This window comes from Thamnophis sirtalis, unplaced genomic scaffold (assembly GCF_051295495.1).
Source record: "Thamnophis sirtalis isolate CommonGarterSnake01/CBP01778 unplaced genomic scaffold, rThaSir2_p1.2 scaffold_5, whole genome shotgun sequence".
Classification (NCBI taxonomy): domain Eukaryota; kingdom Metazoa; phylum Chordata; class Lepidosauria; order Squamata; family Natricidae; genus Thamnophis; species Thamnophis sirtalis.
The window spans coordinates 60,695,665-60,719,343 of NW_028261385.1; the positions used below are offsets into that span (position 1 = coordinate 60,695,665).

Sequence of the window (23,679 nt, forward strand, 5' to 3'; positions counted from 1 at the left end):
AATAATGATAATAATGATAATAATGATAATAATGATAATAATGATAATAATAAAATACAGTCTTGGCAATACTGTGGATGAAAAGTGAAAAAAACAACTGTATTTCTGAACAGTTTGGATACATGTAACATACTGAAATTGTCTCTAAAACATGCTAAGCAAAATGGTTTATGGAGAAGTTAGGGATGAGTTCTTGATTCTTGTATGTGGTCATTCTGCACCATGGATCATTCTGCATCAGTCCTCGTTTTCCTATACAGGTAATCCTCAACTTACAACAGTTCATTTAGTGACCATTCAAAGTTACAATGACACTGAAAAAGTGACTTATGACCATTTTTCAGACTTGTGACCATTGCAGAGTCCCCATGGCCATGTGATTTACATTTGGATGCTTGACAACTGATTCATATTTATGACAGTTGCAGTTTCCAGAAGTTTCGACTTCTGTTACTGCTGGTTCGCTCAGGGATGCGCTTTGTGCTAGTGTGCTTGTTGCCTGCTATGCATGCATGCGCAGTAGTAAAAAGATGGTGCCGGCTATAGAACTGGTTCAGGGGCGTGGCCGGCCGAGTTACTACCTACTTGGCCAAACTGGTCCAAACTGGTAGGAACCCACTTCTGTCCTGGGGCCATGTGACCATCTTTTCCGACCCTCTGACCAGCCAAGTCAATGAGGAAGCCAGATTCACTTAATGACCATATTAATAATTTAGCAACTGCAGTGGTTCGCTTAACAAATGTGCCAAGAAAAGTCATAAAATGGGACAAAACTCACTTAACAAATGTCTCACTTAGCAACATAAATCCTGGACTCAATTGTGGTTGTAAATCGAGGACTACCTGTATCTATAGAACATTACCGCCGATTGTTTTTGCCTATAGAACTATGAAGGTTATTCAACACTAAATTCTTATTTTACATTATATTTCCTTTTATTTTATTTCAGTCATAGCTCAGCATACAACTAATAATATTAGCAGTCACTCTATAATAGAAGTAAATATTAAGACTGAGGAGTCTTTTTCTATAACAAAGCAGTCAGATCACCCTGACATCATATTCAATAAGAGTTTATTTGACCTGATTTGACTGTGAAGGATTGTGCTCTGTCCTGGTGTACGTTTATGTGCTTGTGTGCATTTAAACCAAAAACTGCAAGAAATGAAAATTACTGTAAGACAGAGTTTGCCATGTATTTATTCAGACTGTTTGCATTGGTTCATAATAAATGTTCATATACTCTTTTTGGTATGGAAATGCCTGTTATATCTAATTTAAAACCAATCTCATTGACTCCAGAAATCCCAAAAAATATATTTCAGATAGAAGGAAAATCCATGCATTGAAAATGTATTATGCTACTAACTCACATTCCTCTAGGAAAATTTGATGTTTGAGTAATTGTGTTGTTCCTATTAGCACAATTAATACAAGTATGAAATAGTCAAAATATACAATATTTCAAGTGCCTAATATCATACAATGCTAATTTTAACTTCAGATTTTTCTGCAGATGTGTGTGTGTGTGTGTGTGTGTGTGTGTGTGTGTGTGTGTGTGTCATAAGGGACCAATTTAGATTTTCAAGCCCTGTTTGTAAAAATAAATGAAGAAAAATAGCATAAGCATTTGCTTTTGACATCCTATTCTATCTTTTTAGAGAAGCAATTGGCCTTGTTTGTGAAGCTGTGCCAGGAACCAAAGGAGCTTTTAAAAGAAGAAAGGTAGTAATCTTAATTACTTATTTATTGGCTTACCATTGTTGCCCAACTATCATGCCTTTCTCCAATTTTATCTCTGAAAAATGTCCCACAATTAACCAGTCAGCTTCTGTGCATCAAAGCAGACATGAGCCCAAGTCTTTTCAGTTCTAGAACATCTTCACCATCAAACAAAACTGCTGTCTTTTTTTAAATTAATTTATATTGCTTCTACCCAAGATAATGTGATGCAAATAATTGATAAGCACTAAGTACATTTGTGTTTAGTTTTTTGTACAAACATATATAAGAACTTGAGCAGAAGAGGGTCCTGGGAAGAAGAATTATTTTTTTATTCACATTTATATATTGACTTCTGGTGACTATATGGAAAAAATTATTCAGTTTTCTCAGCAACATTTTTGGAAGTGGCTTGCTACTATCTTCTTCCTTAGGTTGAAAAAGAGCATGTATCATGTAATTATTTACAATTATTTATCTGCTGTTCTTATTCAGATTGCATTAAGCAATGGGTTTGAGGCAGTGTTAGGAACATTAAACATATGAAATTTATGTTTTTATGTAATGATTCAACAACATGTGATAATTGGAAGGAAAGTCACGACAGTACAGAAGCATGTTAAAGTGAGAGCTGTATTAAAGCCCTATGTAGAAATAGAAAATAGAAAAGGAAATATGAACTTTTTTTTAATAAAATGTTCTTCCATTGATCTACCAGTATGTTTGGTTTCATCTCTAGCATTTCAGATTTCTCCTGGTTTATTATCTTAACAAAGGTGGTTTATTATATTTGTTAACATTCTTATCACTTTTGTTGACTGAAGACAAATAGATTTTTGAATAGGCACTGCATTTTTATGAGCCTAATTCCTATACGTTGGGTCAATGCTCATATAAATATGTGCACACACAATACGTATTAATGCATATAAATATAAACAAATATATACAGTTTGTGAAGTTTGTGCCCAACTAAATACTCTGCCCAATCCTAAAATTGGGCAGATTTAGTTAGTATCCACTTCTTTAACTCACCTTCTAACCCAACCTAAATCATTTCATTCCATTGTTTTTTGTTCATTCACATTGAGGTGTTTGTGAGTTTCTGAGCTAGACTCAAAGCAACTACAATGAATAACAACATTATTTCAGTTTAGTGATAAGTAGAGATGGGTTACAAATGACTACAATAGTTCCTAATGTTTTGAACATGTGATAGCTGCTATATTGCCTTTAATTAACAAAATTCACTTTTATGACTCTACCACTCAAACTATTGACTATAGTAGAGAGCTCAAGAGAGTTCTCAAGCTTACACTTAATTCTTCAAGAAGAAAGTAATCCCACTAAGTAGTTAGGTCTACCATTCCAAACAGCTGATTTCCCAATCCACAAAATGTCTGAATTAAATCATGTCTATTTTCCCTCAAACATTATCCAGTGACTGCCTCAGGATATCAACAACTATTGTAGGATTGACAAAAAACAGATAGGCATGTACCTTTTATATATTTGTAACAATGTAAACCAAATCTCCAGATGATTGGCTTCACATTATTGGATATCACAAAGTATGCAAGATAAATTTGATTTGTACATCATCTCTCAACTCAAATGACATGGAATGAAACAGCTGAAACTGGTCATTCAGCTGGGGTTTAAGACTATATGCCTTGCTTCTAATCATAGTGTATTATTGATGTCAAACTTCAGTGGTACACAGTAGGCTTGAAAGGGTCATATCTCTACTATCCAATCACAGACAAGTTTAATTTCAACATACTAAGATTATTTTGTCTAAAAAATCTAGCAAGAATCTCAGCAATTGTTAATAGAATTAAGTGGAGCTGAATAGTCACTGCTCTCAAACTTCATTTTTGAAAAATGAGATCGGAGACAGGTAAGTTTTTTATCGGTTGGTTGGTTGGTTACACAAGCTGCCCAACTCCACTGTATCTCTAGTATACAATATTAAAGAATTTGAGACAATATAATACACAACCAAATAAAACCAAATATTGGAAGGAAAATAGCTCAGTCTCTAGCAATTTAATCATCATACATGGGGTCTGCCACTTTAAGTCCTAGTCCATGGAGAAGAATCAGGTTTAAAGGGCTAATTTAAGTAAAGCCAGGGTACAGGCCATATGAATCTGAGGGAAAGTTCTTACAAAAGGACAGTCCCAGAAACAGAAGGCCCATTTCATGGACTCCATCAGTTGATACAGTTAAATTGATTGAACCAAGAGCATGCCAACTCTGCCCAATTTACAGGATGGGCACAAACCAGCAATAAATGGTCCCTGAAAAAAACTAGGCTATATTTATATTTATTTATGAGTTTGTGCATTTAATGTGTATTGTGTGTACATATTTATATGATCATTGAATTCATAGCAATTAGGATCATTAAAAAGTGCAGTGCCTATTTAGAAACCTATTTGTCTTCAGTCAATACAAGTGCTCTTTAAAATACAGGTAGTCCTCGAATTACAACCATTCATTTAGTGACCACTCGAAGTTGACCATTGTCGAATCCCCTCAGTTACATGATCAAAATTCAGAAGCTTGGCCACTGTCTCATATTTATGACAGTTGCAGTGTCCCAGAGTCATGTGATCACCTTTTGTGACCTTCTATCAAGCAATCAGTGCAGAGGTGATATTCAGCAGATTCTGACCAGTTCTGGAGAACCGGTAGTGGAAATTTTGAGTAGTTCAGAGAACTGGTAAATACCACTTCTGACTGGCCCCACCCCCATCTATTCTCTGCCTCCCAAGTCCCAGCTGATCAGGAAGAAATGGGGAATTTGCAATAACCTTTCCCTGGAGTGCAGTGGGAATGGAGATTTTGCAGCATCCTTCCCCTACCATATAGCAATAGCAATAGCAGTAGACTTATATACCGCTTCATAGGCCTTCCAGGCCTCTCTAAGCGGTTTACAGAGAGTCAGCATATTGCCCCCAACAATCTGGGTCCTCATTTTACCCACCTCGGAAGGATGGAAGGCTGAGTCAACCCTGAGCCGGTGAGATTTGAACCGCTGACCTGCTGATCTAGCAGTAGCCTGCAGTGCTGCATTTAACCACTGCGCCACCTTGGCTCTATCAAGCCATGCCATGCCCACCAAGCTGGTAGTAAAACTGGTACTAATTTTTTTTTTAAATCCCACCACTGGTCAGTGGGGAAGCCAGATTCATTTAATAACCAATTTAAAACTGCAGTGATTCATTTAACAACTGTGGCAGGAAAGGTCGTAAAATGGTATAAAATTCACTTAACAACTGTCTTGCTTAGCAACAGAAATTTTGGGCTCAATTGTAGTCATAAGTTGAGGACTACCTATAAATACTTTTTGAAAACAAATAATAATCTTAAGCAGGAGTTAAGATTTGGTGGCGCAATGGTTAAAGTGCAGTACTGCAGGCTACTTCAGTTGACTGCTAACTGCAGTTCAGCAGTTCAAATCTCACCAGCTCAAGGTTGACTCAGCCTTCCACCCTTCCAAGGTGAGTAAAATGAAAACCCAGATTGTTGGGGGCAATAGGCTGACTCTGTAAACCACTTAGAGAGGGCTGTAAAAGCACTATGAAGCAGTATAGAAGTCTAAGTGCTATTGCTATTGCTAAGATTTGCAATCCTGCAAGTTCTCACCAGCAGCTGGGGTTACTGATTCCAGTTTCCAGAAAAGGTTGTTGCTTCCAGTTTTAAAACCATTTCTTCCATCTCTCGGTTATACAAAATGAGATCCATTTTTTTTCCCTGTAGTATTTTCTCTTTTTTTAAAATCAGTATTGAAAGCATCTGTACACTGTTGATTGAATTGTCATGTTCTTGACTATTAAATTTTAGAGGTGACAATTTATTCAGAGGGATTCAGATGGAATCAAACGTGGACAGAGTACTGAAAGATGTGCATTTTAATTTTCCAGCCACCAAGTAAAGCTCTCTCTAATATTCTGGGGAAGACCAATCTTCAGTTTGCAGGAATGAACATCAGTCTGAATATATCTACTACCAGCTTAAACCTGATGACTCCCAACTGCAAGCAGGTTGGTATTTTTCTCATTCCCATTATCTCTTTTTAAACTCTCATGATTAGTGTGAGCAAGCTATTTCCGTTCTTAATTCTCATAATTAAAAAAAATAACATTTGAATATACAATTATTTCAGTAAAAATATAGATACATGTGTATAACTCGAGAGGCCATTTCTTCCATTTGAACTCACCAATAAATGACTTCATTTTCCCATCCCTTCAAGTACATCTTGCAGATGTAAAGTGGGTAGTGATCTGGCATGCTTCTTTGCATAGTTATGCTATTTTCAAGCTGTGAATTTGCTTTGTATGTTGTTAGATTAATTGTTTTATATATTTATGTTTTTTTAATTTATTTTTTAGATAAAAAAGATAAATGTAAATGTTTTAAAGAAATGAATATTTCTGGATCTTGATTTAAAAGCCATGAAGACAAAGATACTCAAATTGGAATGAAAGAAGAGAATAATTTAGCTTTTTGGTATGCCTACAACTTCAACCAGAGACCAGTGTTACACATTTTACATAGCATTGTGATGTGACTTTGGTGGTTTAAAGAGAAAAGCTTCGGTGTTTGTCACTATAGAAAACAGTAGGGTAGGACTCGGGGGTACGTTCTGGCTTCTGTTACTGCCGGTTCGCTCAGAGGAGCGCTGTGGATTTGCAGGCACTTTGCTCACATGTACGCTATGCATGCATGCATAGTCGTAAAAAAATTGTTTCTGTGCATGCGCAGAAGCAAAAAACAAGATGGCGGTGCCTATGGCTCCACCGATACAACTGTTTCAGGGGCGTGTCCGACCGAGTTACTACCTATTTGGCCGAACCGGTCTGAACTGGTAGGAACCCACCTCTGGTAGGGCTATGTAAACCATGTCCAGAGGCAGTGGTGGGATGCTGCCGGTTTAATAACTGGTTTGGTGAGCGCGTGCTTTGTGTGCAGGTATGCACAGTGCTGAAAATGGAGCATTTAGAAGCTCAGCTGCTTACCTTCCAAGTCAGCAACGGTAAGTAAAACAGCTGCCAGAGGGGATCAGCTGTGCCATGCGTTTGAGGTGAGCTAGAAAGCAGGAAATAAAGGACAGGATAGAGCAGGGGCAGGTGGTCAGGGCCAGCTGATTGTCAGAGCTACCGATTCGCCCGAACCAGTCTGAACTGGCTGAATACTACCTCTGACCAGAGGATGAGACAAGAATAGTGTCACGGGGACAGACATTAAGCTGGGATTGTTAGTTCTTTGCACTGATTCTCGAAGCACCTAATAATGAAAGGTCGTCTGTATATTAAGAGCCATACTGGAATTAAAAAAATAAAATTAAAAATGGGGGCAGGGTGGCATTGGCTTTCATTGCCAAATTCCAGGTTCACATCTGAATGACTCTTGAAGATCTTACAGACAGAGTTGCCATTTGAATGTACTCTAAATGGAGGCGTAGAGATACATGACATTTGTCACTGTTACCCTTGTATTTCTAATTTGGGCTTCTGATTGTATATACTCAAGAACACAGCTGGGGGAGGGGAAGAAAACTAGCATTCTTGTGTATCTCACACATTATGTTTTCTTAACTCTACAGATTATAGCAAACCATCATATGCAATCTATTTCTTTTGCATCTGGAGTAGATGTGGTAAGTCTCTTCCTTTCTACCATTTGCTATTGATGCAAGAGGTCATTGTGCCAAATGTATTACTTATCTTTCTTGGGGAGGAAACTGCTCATTGTTACACCCTTAGGGCATAGCAGTAAGGGAGAAAGACAAAGAAAGTTTCAGTTTATTTGAACATGCTTGTGATACATGAACATATTTTCAGCGGGGTTTACAATATATATGAAGTTTAGTTAAGATTTACTGATAATAATTTAATAATTTGTAAGAGCTCCATTTAATGGACTTGGAAAACTAGAATCCACTTTTCGAAAATAGCATCTCAAACTTTCAATTGATTTTTTAATCTAAAGATTTGCTCAGTTGCTTTACAAAGTTACCTATGCAAGACTTTGAGAAGGCTTGCTTGATCAATGTATCCGTTCTAAAATCTAATGTGATAGGATTTTTCTAATATTTTTGTCACCGTGGGATCCAGGCATAAGTACCAGATTGCAAAGATTCAGTTGAAAATTGAACTGATCTCTGAATCAGTACAAAAAGAAACTTTCACATTCATGATAGATGCTTCACTTTTTTATTCTCTATGCTCCTCCAACAGGATACAACAGACTATGTTGCATATGTAGCTAAGGATCCTGTTAATCACAGAGGTAAATAATCTCATCTTCCTTTTGAAAACATATATTGTCCAGATTCTCTTCCATTATTATTCTATTTCTAATGGCTTCCTACAGGTATTTTGCTAGCAGTGTGCTTGTATTTATTTGTTCAGATATTTGTTTCCTTTAATCAGTGGTGGGTGTCAAAAATTGTTCGAACCTACTCTGTGGGTGTGGCCTCCTTTGTGGGAGTGGCTTGCCACCCATGTGACCGGATGGGAGTGGCTTGCTGCCCATGTGACCGGATATGAAGATGCCGACAACACTTGTCAGAACCACCTTAAATTACCTCACACACAGCACTGACATGCATAAGAATATGATGTAAACTTGTTTTTTAAAAGGCATCTTTGGTTTGCATTAAAACAACTTCAACACACGCAATGTTCTGATTGCACCACAAATGCAGTAGTCATCCTTACCTTTCGCAGAGGCACTGAGTTTTATAAATATGAGCATGATAGTGTAGAATAATCATATCCAAGGACCAGTGGTGGGTTTCAAAAAATTTTGGAACCTCTTCTGTAAGTGTGGCCTGCTTTCCGGGTCCACTGGTAGAACCTCTTCTAACCGGTTCAGTAGATTTGATGAACCGGTTCTACCAAATAGGTGCGAACTGGTAGGAACCCACCTCTGCCTTTAATGCACATCATCTTTTACTGACTCCATAATCCCTTGCAGGGTGGAGTCTGGGCAACTGAATGGAGCTAGTAGAGTGTTCTAATGGCTGGATGCCCTTCCTGTTGCCAATGGGGAGTTTTGGTTGCCTTCAAAATGATGAGGGCCAAATTAATAAAATAATCAAAGATCTGAGACTGACTCTCCCAGCCTTTCATATATTAGAAATAAGAGCTTATATACCACTTCATTGTACTTTACAGCACTCTTTAAACAGTTTACAGAGTCAGCATATTACTTCCAACAGTCTGAGTCCTCATTTTACCTATCTCGGAAAGATGGAAGACTGAACCAACCTTGAGCCGGTGAGAATCGAACTGCTGGCAGTCGGCAGAATTAGCCTGCAATACTGTGTTCTAACTGCTATTGGACCATAGCTCTTTGCAATGGAAGAAGAATGATTGTATTAACAGCCAGTCCAGCAGAGTGTGTTGCATTTGCATGCAAGATTAACTTACATTTATAATGTTGCTCCCTTAAGAACTTTTCATAAGAACTTTGTTGAGGATAGTTAGATATGTAGCATTTGCTATGCTCCTGGATTGGCTCCCTGTCCCTTTAAACCTATGCCCTCCAACAGGAAGGGCAGTATTCTCAACATTTTGCAAATGAAGTGGTAGAGTTCAAAAGTTGAGGTGGGTTAGTTTTCTTCTGTGTGCATATGTTTGCCCAATAGTAAAAAAAATGGAAACCCACCACTGGTTGTGGCCCGCCAGCAGCCAGTGGAGCTGGCAGCAGATTCGGATAGTGAGGAGGTTGGAGAGGAACATGGGCCAGTCTTGGAGTCTGGGGAAGGCTCTGATGAGAGCTCTGTGTCAGAGGCAGGGGGGGTGGGCAAAGCCGTATGCCAGTTATCAGCTGCCTTCAGAGTTAGACATCAGTGAGGCAGATGAACAGCTGGAGCCTGTTCCCAGCTGTTCATCTATTACATTCTCCGCATGTGCAGAATTGTCAGACGAAAGGAACAGCTAAATAACGGGAGTCAACTTGGGAGCAAGGCCACAGGTGGACGAGGAAATAAAAGAGGAGCGAAAGGGGAGTAGAATTTGCAGGAGACAATTAGTTCACTTAATTGGTTCGTGACTCTCCAAGACTCCTTGCCAAATTTTGCAGATATCGGTCTGGCAGCTCTCCAAGCCAGATAAGGTCTGTGACTGTAAATTCTCCCTTGAAAGACTGCTGGATGTGAATGAGCAGAATTCCTAGTAAATTAATAAAAGAGGTTTTGCCAGGACAAGGAGTTTGCTTCATGCTCTTGGGAAGCCACAGTCAGAACAAAAGATGTTAAAGCCACTTTGGGGGCTCTTTTGGCTAAGGAGTGGTTAGAAGTGCATTTTAACATGATCTTGAGATATCTTGAAGACTGATCGATGTATAAAACGTTATCAAAGAAATGAAACATGTTAACCACTTATACCAGGAGTAGACATTCTATAGTTCCAGTCAGATCTTCAATTTTTTGCTTTTCTTTCCAGGAATGACCTAGTGGTCAGATAAAATGTATTTATTTAAAACATTTACCTAGCCATTCATTTTATATCAAACTCTGGACAGCTCCTAATCAAGAATTAAAACAATGCCAGTATGATGCCATTAACATTGCTTAGATGATGTGTTGTTTTTTTTTTGGTATTTACAAAAGTCAGCAAATAAAATTGGAAACTGTAGTAATACAGATTTCTCCTGGATATATATTTGAATAATGGTCTTGTTCTCTCATCACTTCCAGCATGTCATATTCTGGAATGTTGTGATGGTCTTGCCCAGGATATAATCAGTACCATAGGGCAAGCATTTGAACTTCGTTTTAAGCAATATTTGCACTGCCCCTCTAAGATTCCAGCACTTCAAGACAGGTGAGTAGTATCACTGAGATTTTTATACACACAGGTTTCTTGATTTAATGGAATCACAAGAGTTATTTTACTCAGGAATTTTAATACTAGACCTAGCTGCAAATGTTTTAATTAGATCTACCTGTAAAAATGCAAGTAGAAAAATAGGGACCGTCTTTGGTGGGAAGGCAACAGTGTTCCTTGCATCTTTGGCGTTTAGTCATGCTGGGCACATTACCACAGAAACATCTTCGGACAGTGCTGGCTCTTCGGCTTTGTAACAGATGAGCACTGCCCCCTAGAGTCAGGAACTCTTATTTTGGCATGCTGAACCAGGAATAATGCCAGTAGCAACCCACCCCTGACTTCAAACAGTTCATTTAGTGACTATTCAAGTTATAATAGCTGAAAAAATCACTGAAAAAGTGACTTATGACAGTTTCTCACAGTTACGACCATTGCAGGATCTCCATGATCATGTGATCAAAATACAGAAGCTTGGCAACTGGTTCATATTTATGACTGTTGCTGTGTCCCAAGGTCACATGATCACCTTTTGCAACCTTCTGACAAGCAAAGTCAATGGCGAAGCCAGATTCACTTAACACCAGCTTACTAACTAATCAACTGCAGTGATGCATTTAACAAGTGTGGCAAGAAAGGTTGTAAAAGAGCTCAAAATGCACTTAACAATTGTCTTACTTAACAACAGAAATTTTGGGTCAATTGTGGTTGTACGTTAAGGACTACATAATATAATAGTTTGATTATTTTCTTGCATCTAAGAGAGTGAAGGGGCAATAAAGTTTATTAGGATGTCTTTTAATGGGAGAAATACGTTCATAAGATAGAAGGCAAAGCAAATGTTTTTATGCTGAAGATCTTAGACAGCTGAATTGTCCTGCTTGTATATTCAGAATCAGGCAGGGCAAAGTGGTACTGATAGAATGATAGAATAACAGAGTTGAAAGGGACCTTGGAGGTCTTCTAGTCCAACCCCCTGCTCAGGCAGGAAACCCTACACCACTTCAAACAAATGGATATCCAACATCTTCTTAAAAACTTCCAGTGTTGGAGCATTCACAACTTTGGGAGGCAAGTTGTTCCACTGATTGTTCTAACTGTCAGGAAATTTCTCCTTAGTTCTAAGTTGCTTCTGTATATCATTGAGTTTTGATGAGGTGGTTTCAAAAATTGAACAAATTATATTGTTATTATTAATCTTTGAATAACTGTTATAAAACAGTAAAGTAGATCTCGAAGTTGGGTTGAAACGCCTGGGAGCAGGAGCAATTTTCAGTATTTTCTTGATTTATTTGTACTCTGTTTAAAGGAATGAGGGCTCAAACTGTACCATAATAGAGCTTTCAGTCCTAATGCATAAAACTACCTATTCATACGCACTACTGAAGATAGAAAGTGGCATTCTTCTCACACTTCATATTTGCCCTTTGGAGGAGCTCAGAGAAAAATAGGATCCGATTTGGGCCAATCACTGGGACCAGAGACTTTGTCTTCTGAGCTTTGGGACTTGTGCTGGAGCCCATCTTCAGTGAGAAGATGGGCACCATCTTCAAGGTTTCAGCTAGAGACGAGTTCCCTGAAGATGGACTCCAGCATGACTCCCAAAGCTAGGAAGACAAAAACCTCTGGTCCCAGTGACCACCCCAGATTGGATCCTACAACATTATCCTGAGAGTTCATTTGTCAAAAAAAAAAAGTACACCAATAAAATATTCCTAATTGTTTAATTGTTTAACGACTAAAAGAATGACTTCTGCAGTAAATATGTGCCTACATTATTTCCAACTTTAGGATCCACAGATACTCTGATATAAAAATAGCTCTTTGTTTAGAAACCATTCCCAATATTAAAATATTGTTTCATTGTGATAACAAATGAAGATAAATCAAGAAGCAATTAACTGAGCACCTCTCTGCAGGATGCAAAGTCTGGATGAACTGTGGATGGAAGAAGACAGCGAAGTGGCTGAACATCCCTACTACAATAGTTTTCCAAACAAAATGGACGAAAGAGTCAAGGTCAAAATTCCCCCTATTTCAGATCCTGCTCAGGTAAGCAAAGCAATCCCTATGAAAGTCATCTAGAGTATTAAGGTTGAAGGTGGATTGAAAATAGCTGCCTAAAAGATACAGAGAAGTAAAGGGTGGGGAGGAACTTTGCTAAAGCCTCTCCAGCCAATCCATGTAGCTGCATGACCCAAAAATTTGATATCATAACAGAGAATGAAATACTTGTCCCTCTTCATTTTATCTATAACAAGTATGTTATATATACGATATATATCTGTACCAATATACAATACTATAAGTCCTTCTTGCCATATTTTTATTTGATCCATGAAAGCTGCCCATTGTCCTCGTTTCTTGTAATTTTTTTTAAGTCTGCATCTTTTCAAAATGTCAGTATAATTTGACACAGAAGAGCGGCCCTATCATAAATCTCTAATTCTGTATTGCCACTGCTTTTTCTCATGGGAACAAGATCTTCACTAGAGTTTCTAAGGCACCTATGAGCTTTTCTCCCCCTAAATGCCATTACTATTTGGGCAGATGTTAACGTATGTAGCATCTTCATTTAAAATGTAATAGGTAGCATAAGGACAATGGTATGTTCTATTATTTCCATAAGTGACTGATAGGCCAAAAAGAGATGTTGGTGTAGTTGACTCAGGAATAATAACATGGCCTGATGATCTCCTTCCTGCTTGGTCATGTTTGAAACTAATTTTGGTTTGGTTTTATTCCAGTGTGCATTATCTGAGATTCTAAATGTTCTGGTATCTTGCATCTAATAATACAATGAAGGAAATATTTAATATTTATTTCATATGTATTTAATATTTAACAATTGTTTACAAGATTGTGAAGGAAAGCACTGCTCTGGTAACTTTTGTTCTTTACACTCTCCTAATTTAACTAAAATAGTCGTCTCCCTCTTCCTTCCTTCCTTCCTTCCTTCCTTCCTTCCTTCCTTCCTTCCTTCCTTCCTTTCCTCCCTCCCTCTTCCTTCTTTCCTTCCTTCCTTCCTTCTCTCTGTCTCTGTCTCTGTCTGTCTCTCTCTCTCTCTTTCATTCATTCATTAGGAGAGAGTGATTCAACTGGAGGAATTCCTTTTATAGATGTAATATACCAACTTTGTCATTTAGAATTACAGGGGTTAATAAAACAGGAAAGGAATGCAGTTTTCCAGAAGGACATCATTACTTTCCTCCTCCTATGCATACTCATTGTGTCATACATAATGAATGAACGAAAACTGGGTTTGGGTAGAATTGCACCTGGACCAATCATTAAAAAAAGACTTACTGAAAATGCATAACAGTTTTTAAAGGTAACGTTTGCATGAAGAATATTTTTACTACCACCTTAGTCTGCATCAGCATTGGGAAAAGAGCAAACATACTACCAGAGCCAGCACGTTAGAGATCTGTGTGATGAAGACCGGCAACAGGCACCCAGCAGGCAAGGTAAGCTATACTCTTGTATTTTATATGTATACTCAAGGTACAAATCTACATAGTTCCAATTACTTCAGCCCATCCAATAAGATTGGATAGGCAGGAGTCATGTTCTACAGTAGGTTCTCACTCAGTTATCTCATAGGACCCAAGAAACATGCTTTCTCTATCACTAGACCTGCCATATGGAATAGCATTTCCCTGCCTCCACATAATTCAGATGGTATTGTCCCTACTTACCTTTTGGAGAGTAGGCAAGACAATGTAGATCTGGCTTTTCCTGAGTTTGGCTTTTGTACCCATCTTTCATTGTTTTTTGATTGAACAGAGTTTGAATTATATATAGAAAAGATGTGGTAAAAGAATAATAAAAAAAAGTCTGGTGTACCGCTTGACTCAGACTTCCATCCTTCCGAGGTCGATAAAGGGAGGACCCAGATTGTTGGGGGCAATATGCTGAATTTACAAATCGCTTACAGGGGGGCTGCAAAGCACTGGGAAGTGGTATATAAGTCTAAGTGCTATTACTAAACATCATTGCCATTGATGTTACTGAACAACAAGATCTGCATTTTTATCTACCTATTGAGTCTTTCCCAAGGACCTAGGATAGGCAGATGTTGCTGTTTGTTGGTGTTCAAGGTATCATTGTAGGGTGTAAGCTTTCCAAGTAAAGCTGCCTTGACAAATTGACTAAACATGATTTTCACATTGCTGATGGTGTTCAGATAATGCTCCAGATGTTTTGGGATTGTACCCAAGGTGCCTCTTAATATTGGTACTATTTTTGCTTTCTTTTGCCACAGTCGTTCTTCTATTTGCACATATTTTGTGATGATGCAGTTTTTTTGCAGTTCCGTTGGTGTTATTGTAGGAAGCTGCAATTTTTTAATGTATTTTGTAAAATTCTTGGACATGGTACCAAGTGCCCTGATAACAATGGGTATCACTGTTACATGTTTCATCCATAACCACATAGTTTCGATGGCCACGTCATGCTATTTTGTGATTCCCCCCCCCAGTTCTTTTTCTTTAACGCTGGCATTTCCTGGTACAGCAATTTCAATAAGTACGAGGATGATGATGATGATGAGGAGGAGGAGGAGGAGGAGGATGATGATGATGATGATGATGATGATGATAATCATCATCATCATCACAATGTGAAATCACATATGCCAGTTCTTTAGCTGGCAATGGCCACTGTTGAGTTCCTTCCAGAACCTTGGAAGTGGTAATGTATCGGTGTAGTAAATGTCAGAATCCAAGCAATATGAGCTTTTGTAACTGAAAGATTACAGAGCATTGTGTTAGAAGAGCTTTCTATTTTTAGCCTGGTTAAATTTTGTTTTCACACTATGGCTCTTTAGCTATCGAACATATCTAGCAGAGTTCTTCTCTTTTGTAAAAATCCCCTGTAAGTTTACTTGAAGTCTTTTTATTTAGCAAAGAATATTTCCCAAATTAATTAACTCCTGCTGTCTGCCTCTGTCACTTTTATTGTATACTTCTAAAAGTAGCAGTGGTATTTCAGATGAATTGACATGAACTGACTAAGTGATTTATAATAATTTCATTTAGCTCTACCTGTAGAGGACAAGAATTATTAAGTTTTCCCCATTTTTATTTTATCTGTTTGTATGGCTTTTGTGTCCAGATAATGTTATTTTACTACATGAAAATGAGAACAAAAGGTTATAAATTAATATTGAAGCAAATAAACATTTTAAAAACTGCATAAGTCTGATTGTTCACAGGATTGGAAAAAATAATATTGGAATAATGCTGTGGTCAACAGTGATGCAGAATAAATTCCACATAATGGACAAAGAATGAAAATTGAGTTTCTAGAATTAAAGCAAAGTGACCTGTTGAATTCAGGATATAAATTGGTTTTCATTGGATGTCTTGGTTTCACAGGGTCTTTGGACATCTACAGTCTGCCAGAAGGAAAATCCAATGTTGATCTATCAAAAGAGATGCCAATGTATGTGAATACACGACATATAAATATGGAAATGCTCCATGCTCTTCAGACAGAGGCTGAACATTTGTTTACTGAAAAAATAGAAAGCACCAAAGACAGCAGGCCAGGAAAAGATCTTTTTGACATGAGTACGTTCACCTTACCATCTTTTAAAAATCTAATTTGAAGTAGATGATCTTTTTTTGCTTTGGAGAATTCAGTAGGCGGTCAACAATTTCTAGCCACTATTGTATTGATTGAAAAATGCAATCCTGTAAAGAGATTCAAAAAGGACACTTATTGGCTAAAAAGATTGTGATGATTCAATTTCCCCAACAATTGCTAAAAAAAATATATTTAATTTTGAACCAAATTTTCACATTCCTCCTGATTTTTTTGAAGTCAACTATTTTTGACTATCTCTGCTTTTGGAAAAGCAAATGAGAGCTGAGCAGGAAGGCTGCCACTTCTTCTGCAGGGAGGAAATGATGGATTAATCGAACTTCCAATCACTTGCTGCTTTAAACCTGCTGTGAGCAGTGATCATCTTCATTTTAGGACTCAGAGAAATAATCAGCAAGCAATTTCCATTCATGTTCTAATTTAATTTAATATTCCAATTTTAATTGAACTTTGTCACACAGAAAGCAGGAGAACTACTGTGAACAATGATGTGAGGTACTAATACCACTCTATAACACATAAATAAGACCACATCTAGAATACTGGATCCAGTTTTGGTCACCACGCTATAAAAAAGATGTGGAGATGCAGAAAGAGTGCAGAGAAGAACAAAAAGATGATTAGGGGACTGTAGAGTAAAACATATGAAGAACAGTCGCAAGAACTAGACATGACTAGTCTAGTGAAGAAAAGGACCAGGGGAGACATGAGGGCAGTGTCCCAATAATTGAGGGGCTATCATAGAGAGCAGGGGGTCAAGCTATTTTCCAAACCATCTGAAGGCCAGACAAGGAACAATGGATGGAAACTGATAAATGAGAGATTCAACTTAGAAATAAGGAGAAATTTTCTGACAGTGAGAACAATCAACCTGTGGAACAGCTGGTTTTCAGAGGTTGTGGGAGCTTCATCACTGGAGGCTTTCAAGAAGAGACTAGACAGCCACTTGTCAGAAATGGTATAGGCTTTGCTGCCTGAGCAAGAGCTTCGACTAGATGACCTACAATATCCCTTCCAACTCTGTTATTCTGTATATTCTGTACAATGCTTCCACTCCCAAGCCTGAAGCCGATCCAAAAGAATACCATGTTTAGTACTGCTGAGTGATCAAGAAGTATGTTCCTCCATCCTGACTCTGTCACAAGTCATCAGTAAGCATGACCAATGCCATATGCATGCTGAGCCTGATTCTAACAACCTAGATAAACCCTTTCCTTGAGAGTCTTCTGGAGTTAAAACCTAACCTTCCTCTCTAAAAAAGAAAGTTGGAGTCTTGAGAGAAATTGTCTAGGATGATTGGGTTCAGCAAGCCCTTTCCTTCCTTCCTTCCTTCCTTCCTTCCTTCCTTCCTTCCTTCCTTCCTTCCTTCCTTCCTTCCTTCCTTCCTTCCTTCCTTCCTTCCTTCCTTCCTTGATAGGAATGGAGTATGTGAAGAGATGGGCTGTCATTTGCTTACCTACTCAGTACATCTCCTGGATGATTAAATTGCCTTAGGGAATGACTTTGTGCTAGAAAATGGATAGAAATATATGTGACTAGTTCTCTTGAACATCTTCAAGGCTTTGAATATCAACAATCATGAGACCCTCCTGGACTGCAGGTTGAGATTGGACCTTAGTTCTTATCCCTCCTGTTAGGCAGTGTCCAGAAAGTGATGCTTGAAAACATCTAGGAATTTCTTGCTTTTTAAAATTTATTTCCTCTGCTAAGGTAATAGGCTTGCTGTTATTCTTTTATTACATATCACTCCATCATCCCACAGCTTCTCTTTGACCCAACTTTTAACCTGAAGAGCCCTTTGATCACTTTTAAACTAAATTAGTACAGAAACATGCTAATGTTATTCATAAAAATTATATTGAAATGTATTTAGTTTTGGAAAAAAGTTTAATATATTTTCTTTTCTATCCAACTGAATTATCTAGAAAAGTTCAGAAATTTTTGACATGCAGTAGGACAACCCATTCAAATTAAGCTGGTTTAAGATCCCTCGGTCTCAGTGGAAGAGAATGATAGTTGCAATTTATCCAGATCTCTTTCCTGAGCACAGTATATAGGGGAGGGGGGGATTAGGAATTTGGATGGCATAAATTGTTGCTAATTTCTCTCTGTTATTTCCTCTGTTTACCAGGCCCTTTCGAAGATGCTCTCAAGAATCAAATGCCAGGGCCTGTTTTGAATAAGGCTACCTCAGTTGAATGTACCAGTCCTCTCCTTTCCAGAGCAAGTGGAGCAACTGCAGCTGAAGAACTGAGCACAGAGCCCTGGTATCAAGGAAAAATGACCAGGAAAGAAGCAGAACAGCTCTTAAAGAAAAGTGGAGACTTTCTGGTTAGGAAAAGTACCTCCAATCCAGGATCCTATGTACTCACTGGATTACAGAATGGACAAGCCAAACATCTTCTGTTGGTAGATCCTGAAGGAGTTGTAAGTATGTGATCCTAAGGAGAGAGACCTTTTTTACTTTAGGTTGTAGAGACCCACCTTTCTGCACTATCTAGTTTCATCATTAAAGCAGACTGATTCACACTTAACTTGTGGTGGTGCAATACAATATTCAGAGCAATAGAGAATTATATCTTAGGGACCAGGGCAATTTTAAGCTTCAGCTTAACGAAACCCACTGCAGAGAAGTCCTGCTTCTTGAGGGATACCACCACAGTATTTGGTGTGTGCAAATCAGCCTCGATTTAATTCAGATAGAAAACCCGAGATTCAATAGTTGTGTGATTTGATTCATTTTGATTCATTTGATTCATTTTGAAATCCATAGGCAGTGTGATTCAGTTCAGCAGGATATGAGTTAATAAAAGTTTCAACCATAAGCATCATAATATCTGCAACTGCTTCATGAGGGGGGGGATGAATGGGATTAAAATGAAATGAGGGACAGATCTTTAAGGGAGAGTGATGCTACAAAAGTTCAGCTTAATAACCTGAAGGATTTCACCTCAATAATGTTTTGAGACATTACCTCTGCTAGATCAGCAGGTCAGCGGTTCAAATCTCACCGGCTCAGGGTTGACTCAGCCTTCCATCCTTCCGAGGTGGGTAAAATGAGGACCCAGATTGTTGGGGGCAATATGCTGACTCTCTGTAAACCGCTTAGAGAGGCCTGAAAGGCCTATGAAGCGGTATATAAGTCTACTGCTATTGCTATTGCTATTGCTATAATTTCTTTTCAGGTAAGACAGCAAGAGAAGGACAAGGCAGCCTAATAGCAATAGCAGTAGCACTTAGATTTATATACTGCTTCACGGTGCACCGTCCACAGCCCTTTCTAAGCGGTTTACAGAGTCAGCATATTATCCCCAACAATCTGAGTCCTCATTTTACCGACTCGGAAGGATGGAAGGCTGAGTCAACCTTGAGCCTGTTGAGATTCAATCTGCCAAATTGCAGGCAGCAGATAGTCAGCAGAAGTAGCCTGCGGTACTGCATTCTAACCACTGTACCACCGCAGCTCCTGATAACCCCGAATTGCCTATCCAAAAGCCAACACAGTGATGTGGAACCACAGCAAAGAATATTATATTCCAATTTCAAAATGAAACCTTTTTAAAAACCCAGTTCTTTACTTAACTGGCAGGGCTAGTTGGTATGGTTTATTGGCAAGAGAAGTCTCTTCTGGGAAGGATATGAAATAACCAAGATCTTAAAAATTGCAAGAGTTCACTCTTCATCCGATTATCTCTTTTCTTTTTGAATCATTTCCAAATCATTAAAAAAATCATTCTATCATAATGTACTTTGATGAGATGCAGCCTGAAATATTTCTGAACTAGGTGCTCTAAGATGGATTGAGGCTTGGAGAAGGGAACAATCAGGGTACTAAAAATCAAGTCCTATGATGATCGTTTTCCATAATTAGCCATGCTTAGCGTTGAGAACATCTAAGGAGGGATATGCTTACTTGAGACGATGTTGCAAAGAATAAGGTCATTCTCTCTTGCTCCAGGTTTTGGATGTAAAGTTTGGACTCCTACCCTGAATTTAGGCTTGAACCTGATGGTCCAGATGCCATTTTTTGGCTGCTAAAAGTACTCCCATGCAAAACAATCTATATAGTTCTTGGTTGAAGGCAGGGGTGGGCTTCAAAATTTTTAGCAAGGGGTTCTCTGCCTGGTTGCTGGGTGGATGTGGACATGGTGAGCATAGCCTACTTGGCCTCCTGCACCACGGCGGGCCGAGGGGGGTGTTTTTCCCCTCCCCGGACTCCAGAGGCTTTTCTCGAGCCTCCAGGAGGATGAAAACGGACTCCCCAGGCTCTGGAGGCCCTCCAGTACATCTGGTAGGCCCAGTTTTTGCCCTCCCAGAGCCTCCTCATGTACCCTTACCTGCATCCAAAACACGCCGCGTGGGGACTTGTGGGAGGGGCTGGGTGGGGCCAGCCAGGAGTGAGATTTGGGGGTTCTCCAAACTGCACAGAATCTTAGCTAGAGGTTCTCCCGAACCCCTGCGAACCCCCAGCAGCCCTCCCCTGGTTGAAGGTTTGGCTTTTTCTCATCCTTATCTCTACTGCAAGGCTCAGGCTTAGCTGATGACATTGTTCATTGTCTGAAGAGTAGGGCTTGGAGGGCACTGGATGATGGAATTTTCTATTCCAGTAATATCCTCTTCTTGTAGATGAAACCATGAACTCTCCCTATCCACTCTCAATCAACAACAGTAGCAGAACAACAGGAGAATGGTTTCTCTTTGTCGATTCTCATTCTAAGAGAACTTTCTAGAAGAAGAGTGACAGGAACACAGACACTCAGAATAGCAGATGGCATTGTTTTCTCATGTCTGAAGGCAAAGTTTGTGAAGAAATTCCCCAGTCAGTATCAGAGAACTCAACATAAAGTCTAGACACCTGTTCCACCAACTCTTTCATATTTATGGAAGAAGAGTTGGAGCCTTGTTTAAGGCCTTGTTAAGGTCTGAAAGATGGTTGGATCTCTCCAAAGCAATCTAGGGGCAAATAAACTGATGTAATGTTTCGGATCCCTTTAGCAATTCATGTGTCAGATGAAATGATTTTGACGTATGTATCAAATTCATTTCAAGTGATCAGCATAACTAGCTAGATTGTACATGGAATCATTTTCTTCTGAAAGGGAAAAAAGAACTCTGCTGGTTCTTCCTGTGGAATCAGTTTTATTTGCAAATAAATCTCTATTCCAACAATGCACCAGCAGATCTACTTCTAGTTCCTAGCCAATTTCTTTCAAAACTGAGTAACTTTCCATATGAACCTGTTGAGCCACATTCCCTGGAAGCCATCTCTGATAAAGCTTGGATCCACCTTAATTTAGGAGGGAATTGCTTTCCCATCAGGAAAGAGAAGGGGAAAAAGTGTTTTTTTTGGTCTTGATATAGTAGAAAGGATGATTCTGTATAATCCCTAGTGCCAATAAAACGTCAGTAGGATGCATCACCCTTTTCATGGCCTCTAAATTTCTCTACTAATTTATAGGCTGGTCTCTGATTCTTGATGAAGAACCAAGAAATAATATGTGTAACTTTCATGTTTGAACAGCAGAGGACAGTCAAAGATTATTCTCACCACATCAATGAGGCTATATTAGGCTGAGGTTGCAAAGCAGGGAGATGCTTCATAAAGAGAGGAAACATGCCACATTTTAGAAGTACAATTTTGGTTTTTCTGCTCAAATAATTTGCTGCTCTGTTAAAGACCCCAATTCCTAAATTTGGATGTGAGCTCTTAAAGAATATCCCAGAGCTTCAATTTAATTTTAGTCTCCACATTCACAATGTGATCCATGTATTTGCTCATTATTTACATTATTTAAGTTGGACATTAAAACTTTGCAAAGAAATATACAAATGATGAAAAGTAGTCTTTTTCCACGACTGTAGTATAATATTTTTATATTGGGTTTTAGTTTAGTAGAATCAAGCTTGGTAGTTGAAGAAATAGGTACAGACCAAAGAAATAGGTTCATTTTGAAGTTGTTTCCTCACTAATTTGGTTGGTCTTCTCCCAGCCTGACTTTCCAAACTGTATAATTTTCCAGACTGCCATACCTATTGAATTCATATGAATGTATTGTTATACCTGGCTGGGACCTTCAGTTAAGCATCATCAAATCTGGCAAATGATATGATTGCATGTCCTTTCTTATTTTCAGATTCGTACAAAGGATCGTACCTTTGATAGCATTAGCCACCTGATCAAGCATCATCTTGAGTACAATTTACCCATTGTCTCTTCTGGAACTGAACTCTGCCTCCAACAGCCTGCTGAAAAAAAGTGACTGGCCCCGTGGCTGGTGAGATGTGCAACAAGCCACAATCAGAAATAAAAGTGTAGCTGTAGGTCCATAGAAAAAGAACATCATCCGTTGAGGTTTCTGTAGGCTGAAGAAATATCAGTTCTGCAGGGTACTAGAATAATATGTTTTTAGGACTTCGGAATAGGGAAGCATTTAAAAAAAAACACTGCTTAAAAGGATTTTCAGAAAAGTGTCTTTACTCAAAGTGTTCTCATTCCTTAACAGGAACACTGTTTGTGTACATATACACATGTCCCATTCTATATAGACATGGTAGATAGTTATATTTTTGAAGTCAATCTGCTGAAGACAACAACCATTTTTCTACTCTTCAGTGGAGTTTTAACAGAAGAAAAGATCTGAGTTGTGTGTGATTGTGAAGTTAGAATATACGTGTCACGAGTCTTGTTTCCTTTAGAAAATTAAAGCTAAAAAATTAAGAAATGTAATATAATAAGCACAATAGTAGAAAGCAAACAGAAAAAAATGCAATGAACAAGCATCAGACAAAGGAAAATGACTCTGTGAGATAGTATGCCAACAAGAAATGTTATCCTGAATCAACTTTTTAACACATTCTTGTTTCTCAAGTAAATGATCATTTCCCCACACTTCAGATGTCTCATTTCGATTTGTATATAACACTACTCCAGATTGTTTGCGGTTTGTTTTGACTTTGAGTTGATGTGATCTGTGTATGAAGTACGTACATGCATTGAATTTTCTATTAATATGCTGTGTGAAATTACTTTGATTTAATAAAAGAGTGTTCAAGAGTGTTTTATTAGGCATGTAATTCTTCTTTTCCAGTCATGTCTAAAATTGTGTACCCATCTTTTCCTAGAAGAATATAATATGTGGTGGTAGGGGAAACGTATGTAGTAGGGGGAAGGAGTGACTGTAGTAGGGGCAAGCGGTGTAGTGGTAATGTTATAACATTACAAAGTAGAATAAGGTTTCCTGTTTTTTCATCTGTTACTGATTTGGGGGTGGGGTATATGAAGCTGGAAGCATAATAGTATTTTTAAGATTAAAATTAATAAAGGAAATAATAAAGAACATATTATCCTATCATAAGAATTTGGATTACTCACATACATTTACTTCATAATTACATTTTTTTCATATATTATAAATGTAATAGAAATCAAAAAAATTCCCACCCCACCCCAAATTGTGAAATTAATTGCTCTGAGGCTTTTAACAAAAATGTTGGATTGGT

The 23,679-nt window shown here is 38.3% G+C and overlaps 1 protein-coding gene across 1 annotated transcript in view; it reads left to right on the forward strand.

The window, feature by feature from the left end:
* Positions 1-23,236, forward strand: part of SHC3 (SHC adaptor protein 3) — a 40,962-nt gene extending 17,726 nt beyond the window's left edge. Inside the window, exons 3-12 of the mRNA XM_087715901.1 lie at positions 1,663-1,726; positions 5,656-5,775; positions 7,341-7,394; positions 7,975-8,026; positions 10,443-10,569; positions 12,492-12,624; positions 13,943-14,039; positions 15,951-16,145; positions 18,311-18,606; positions 22,314-23,236. Coding sequence (XP_087572027.1) covers positions 1,663-1,726; positions 5,656-5,775; positions 7,341-7,394; positions 7,975-8,026; positions 10,443-10,569; positions 12,492-12,624; positions 13,943-14,039; positions 15,951-16,145; positions 18,311-18,606; positions 22,314-22,439 — 1,264 coding nt within the window. The 3' untranslated portion in view covers positions 22,440-23,236. The remainder of the gene's footprint in view (positions 1-1,662; positions 1,727-5,655; positions 5,776-7,340; positions 7,395-7,974; positions 8,027-10,442; positions 10,570-12,491; positions 12,625-13,942; positions 14,040-15,950; positions 16,146-18,310; positions 18,607-22,313) is intronic.
* The last annotated feature ends 443 nt before the right edge of the window (positions 23,237-23,679 follow it).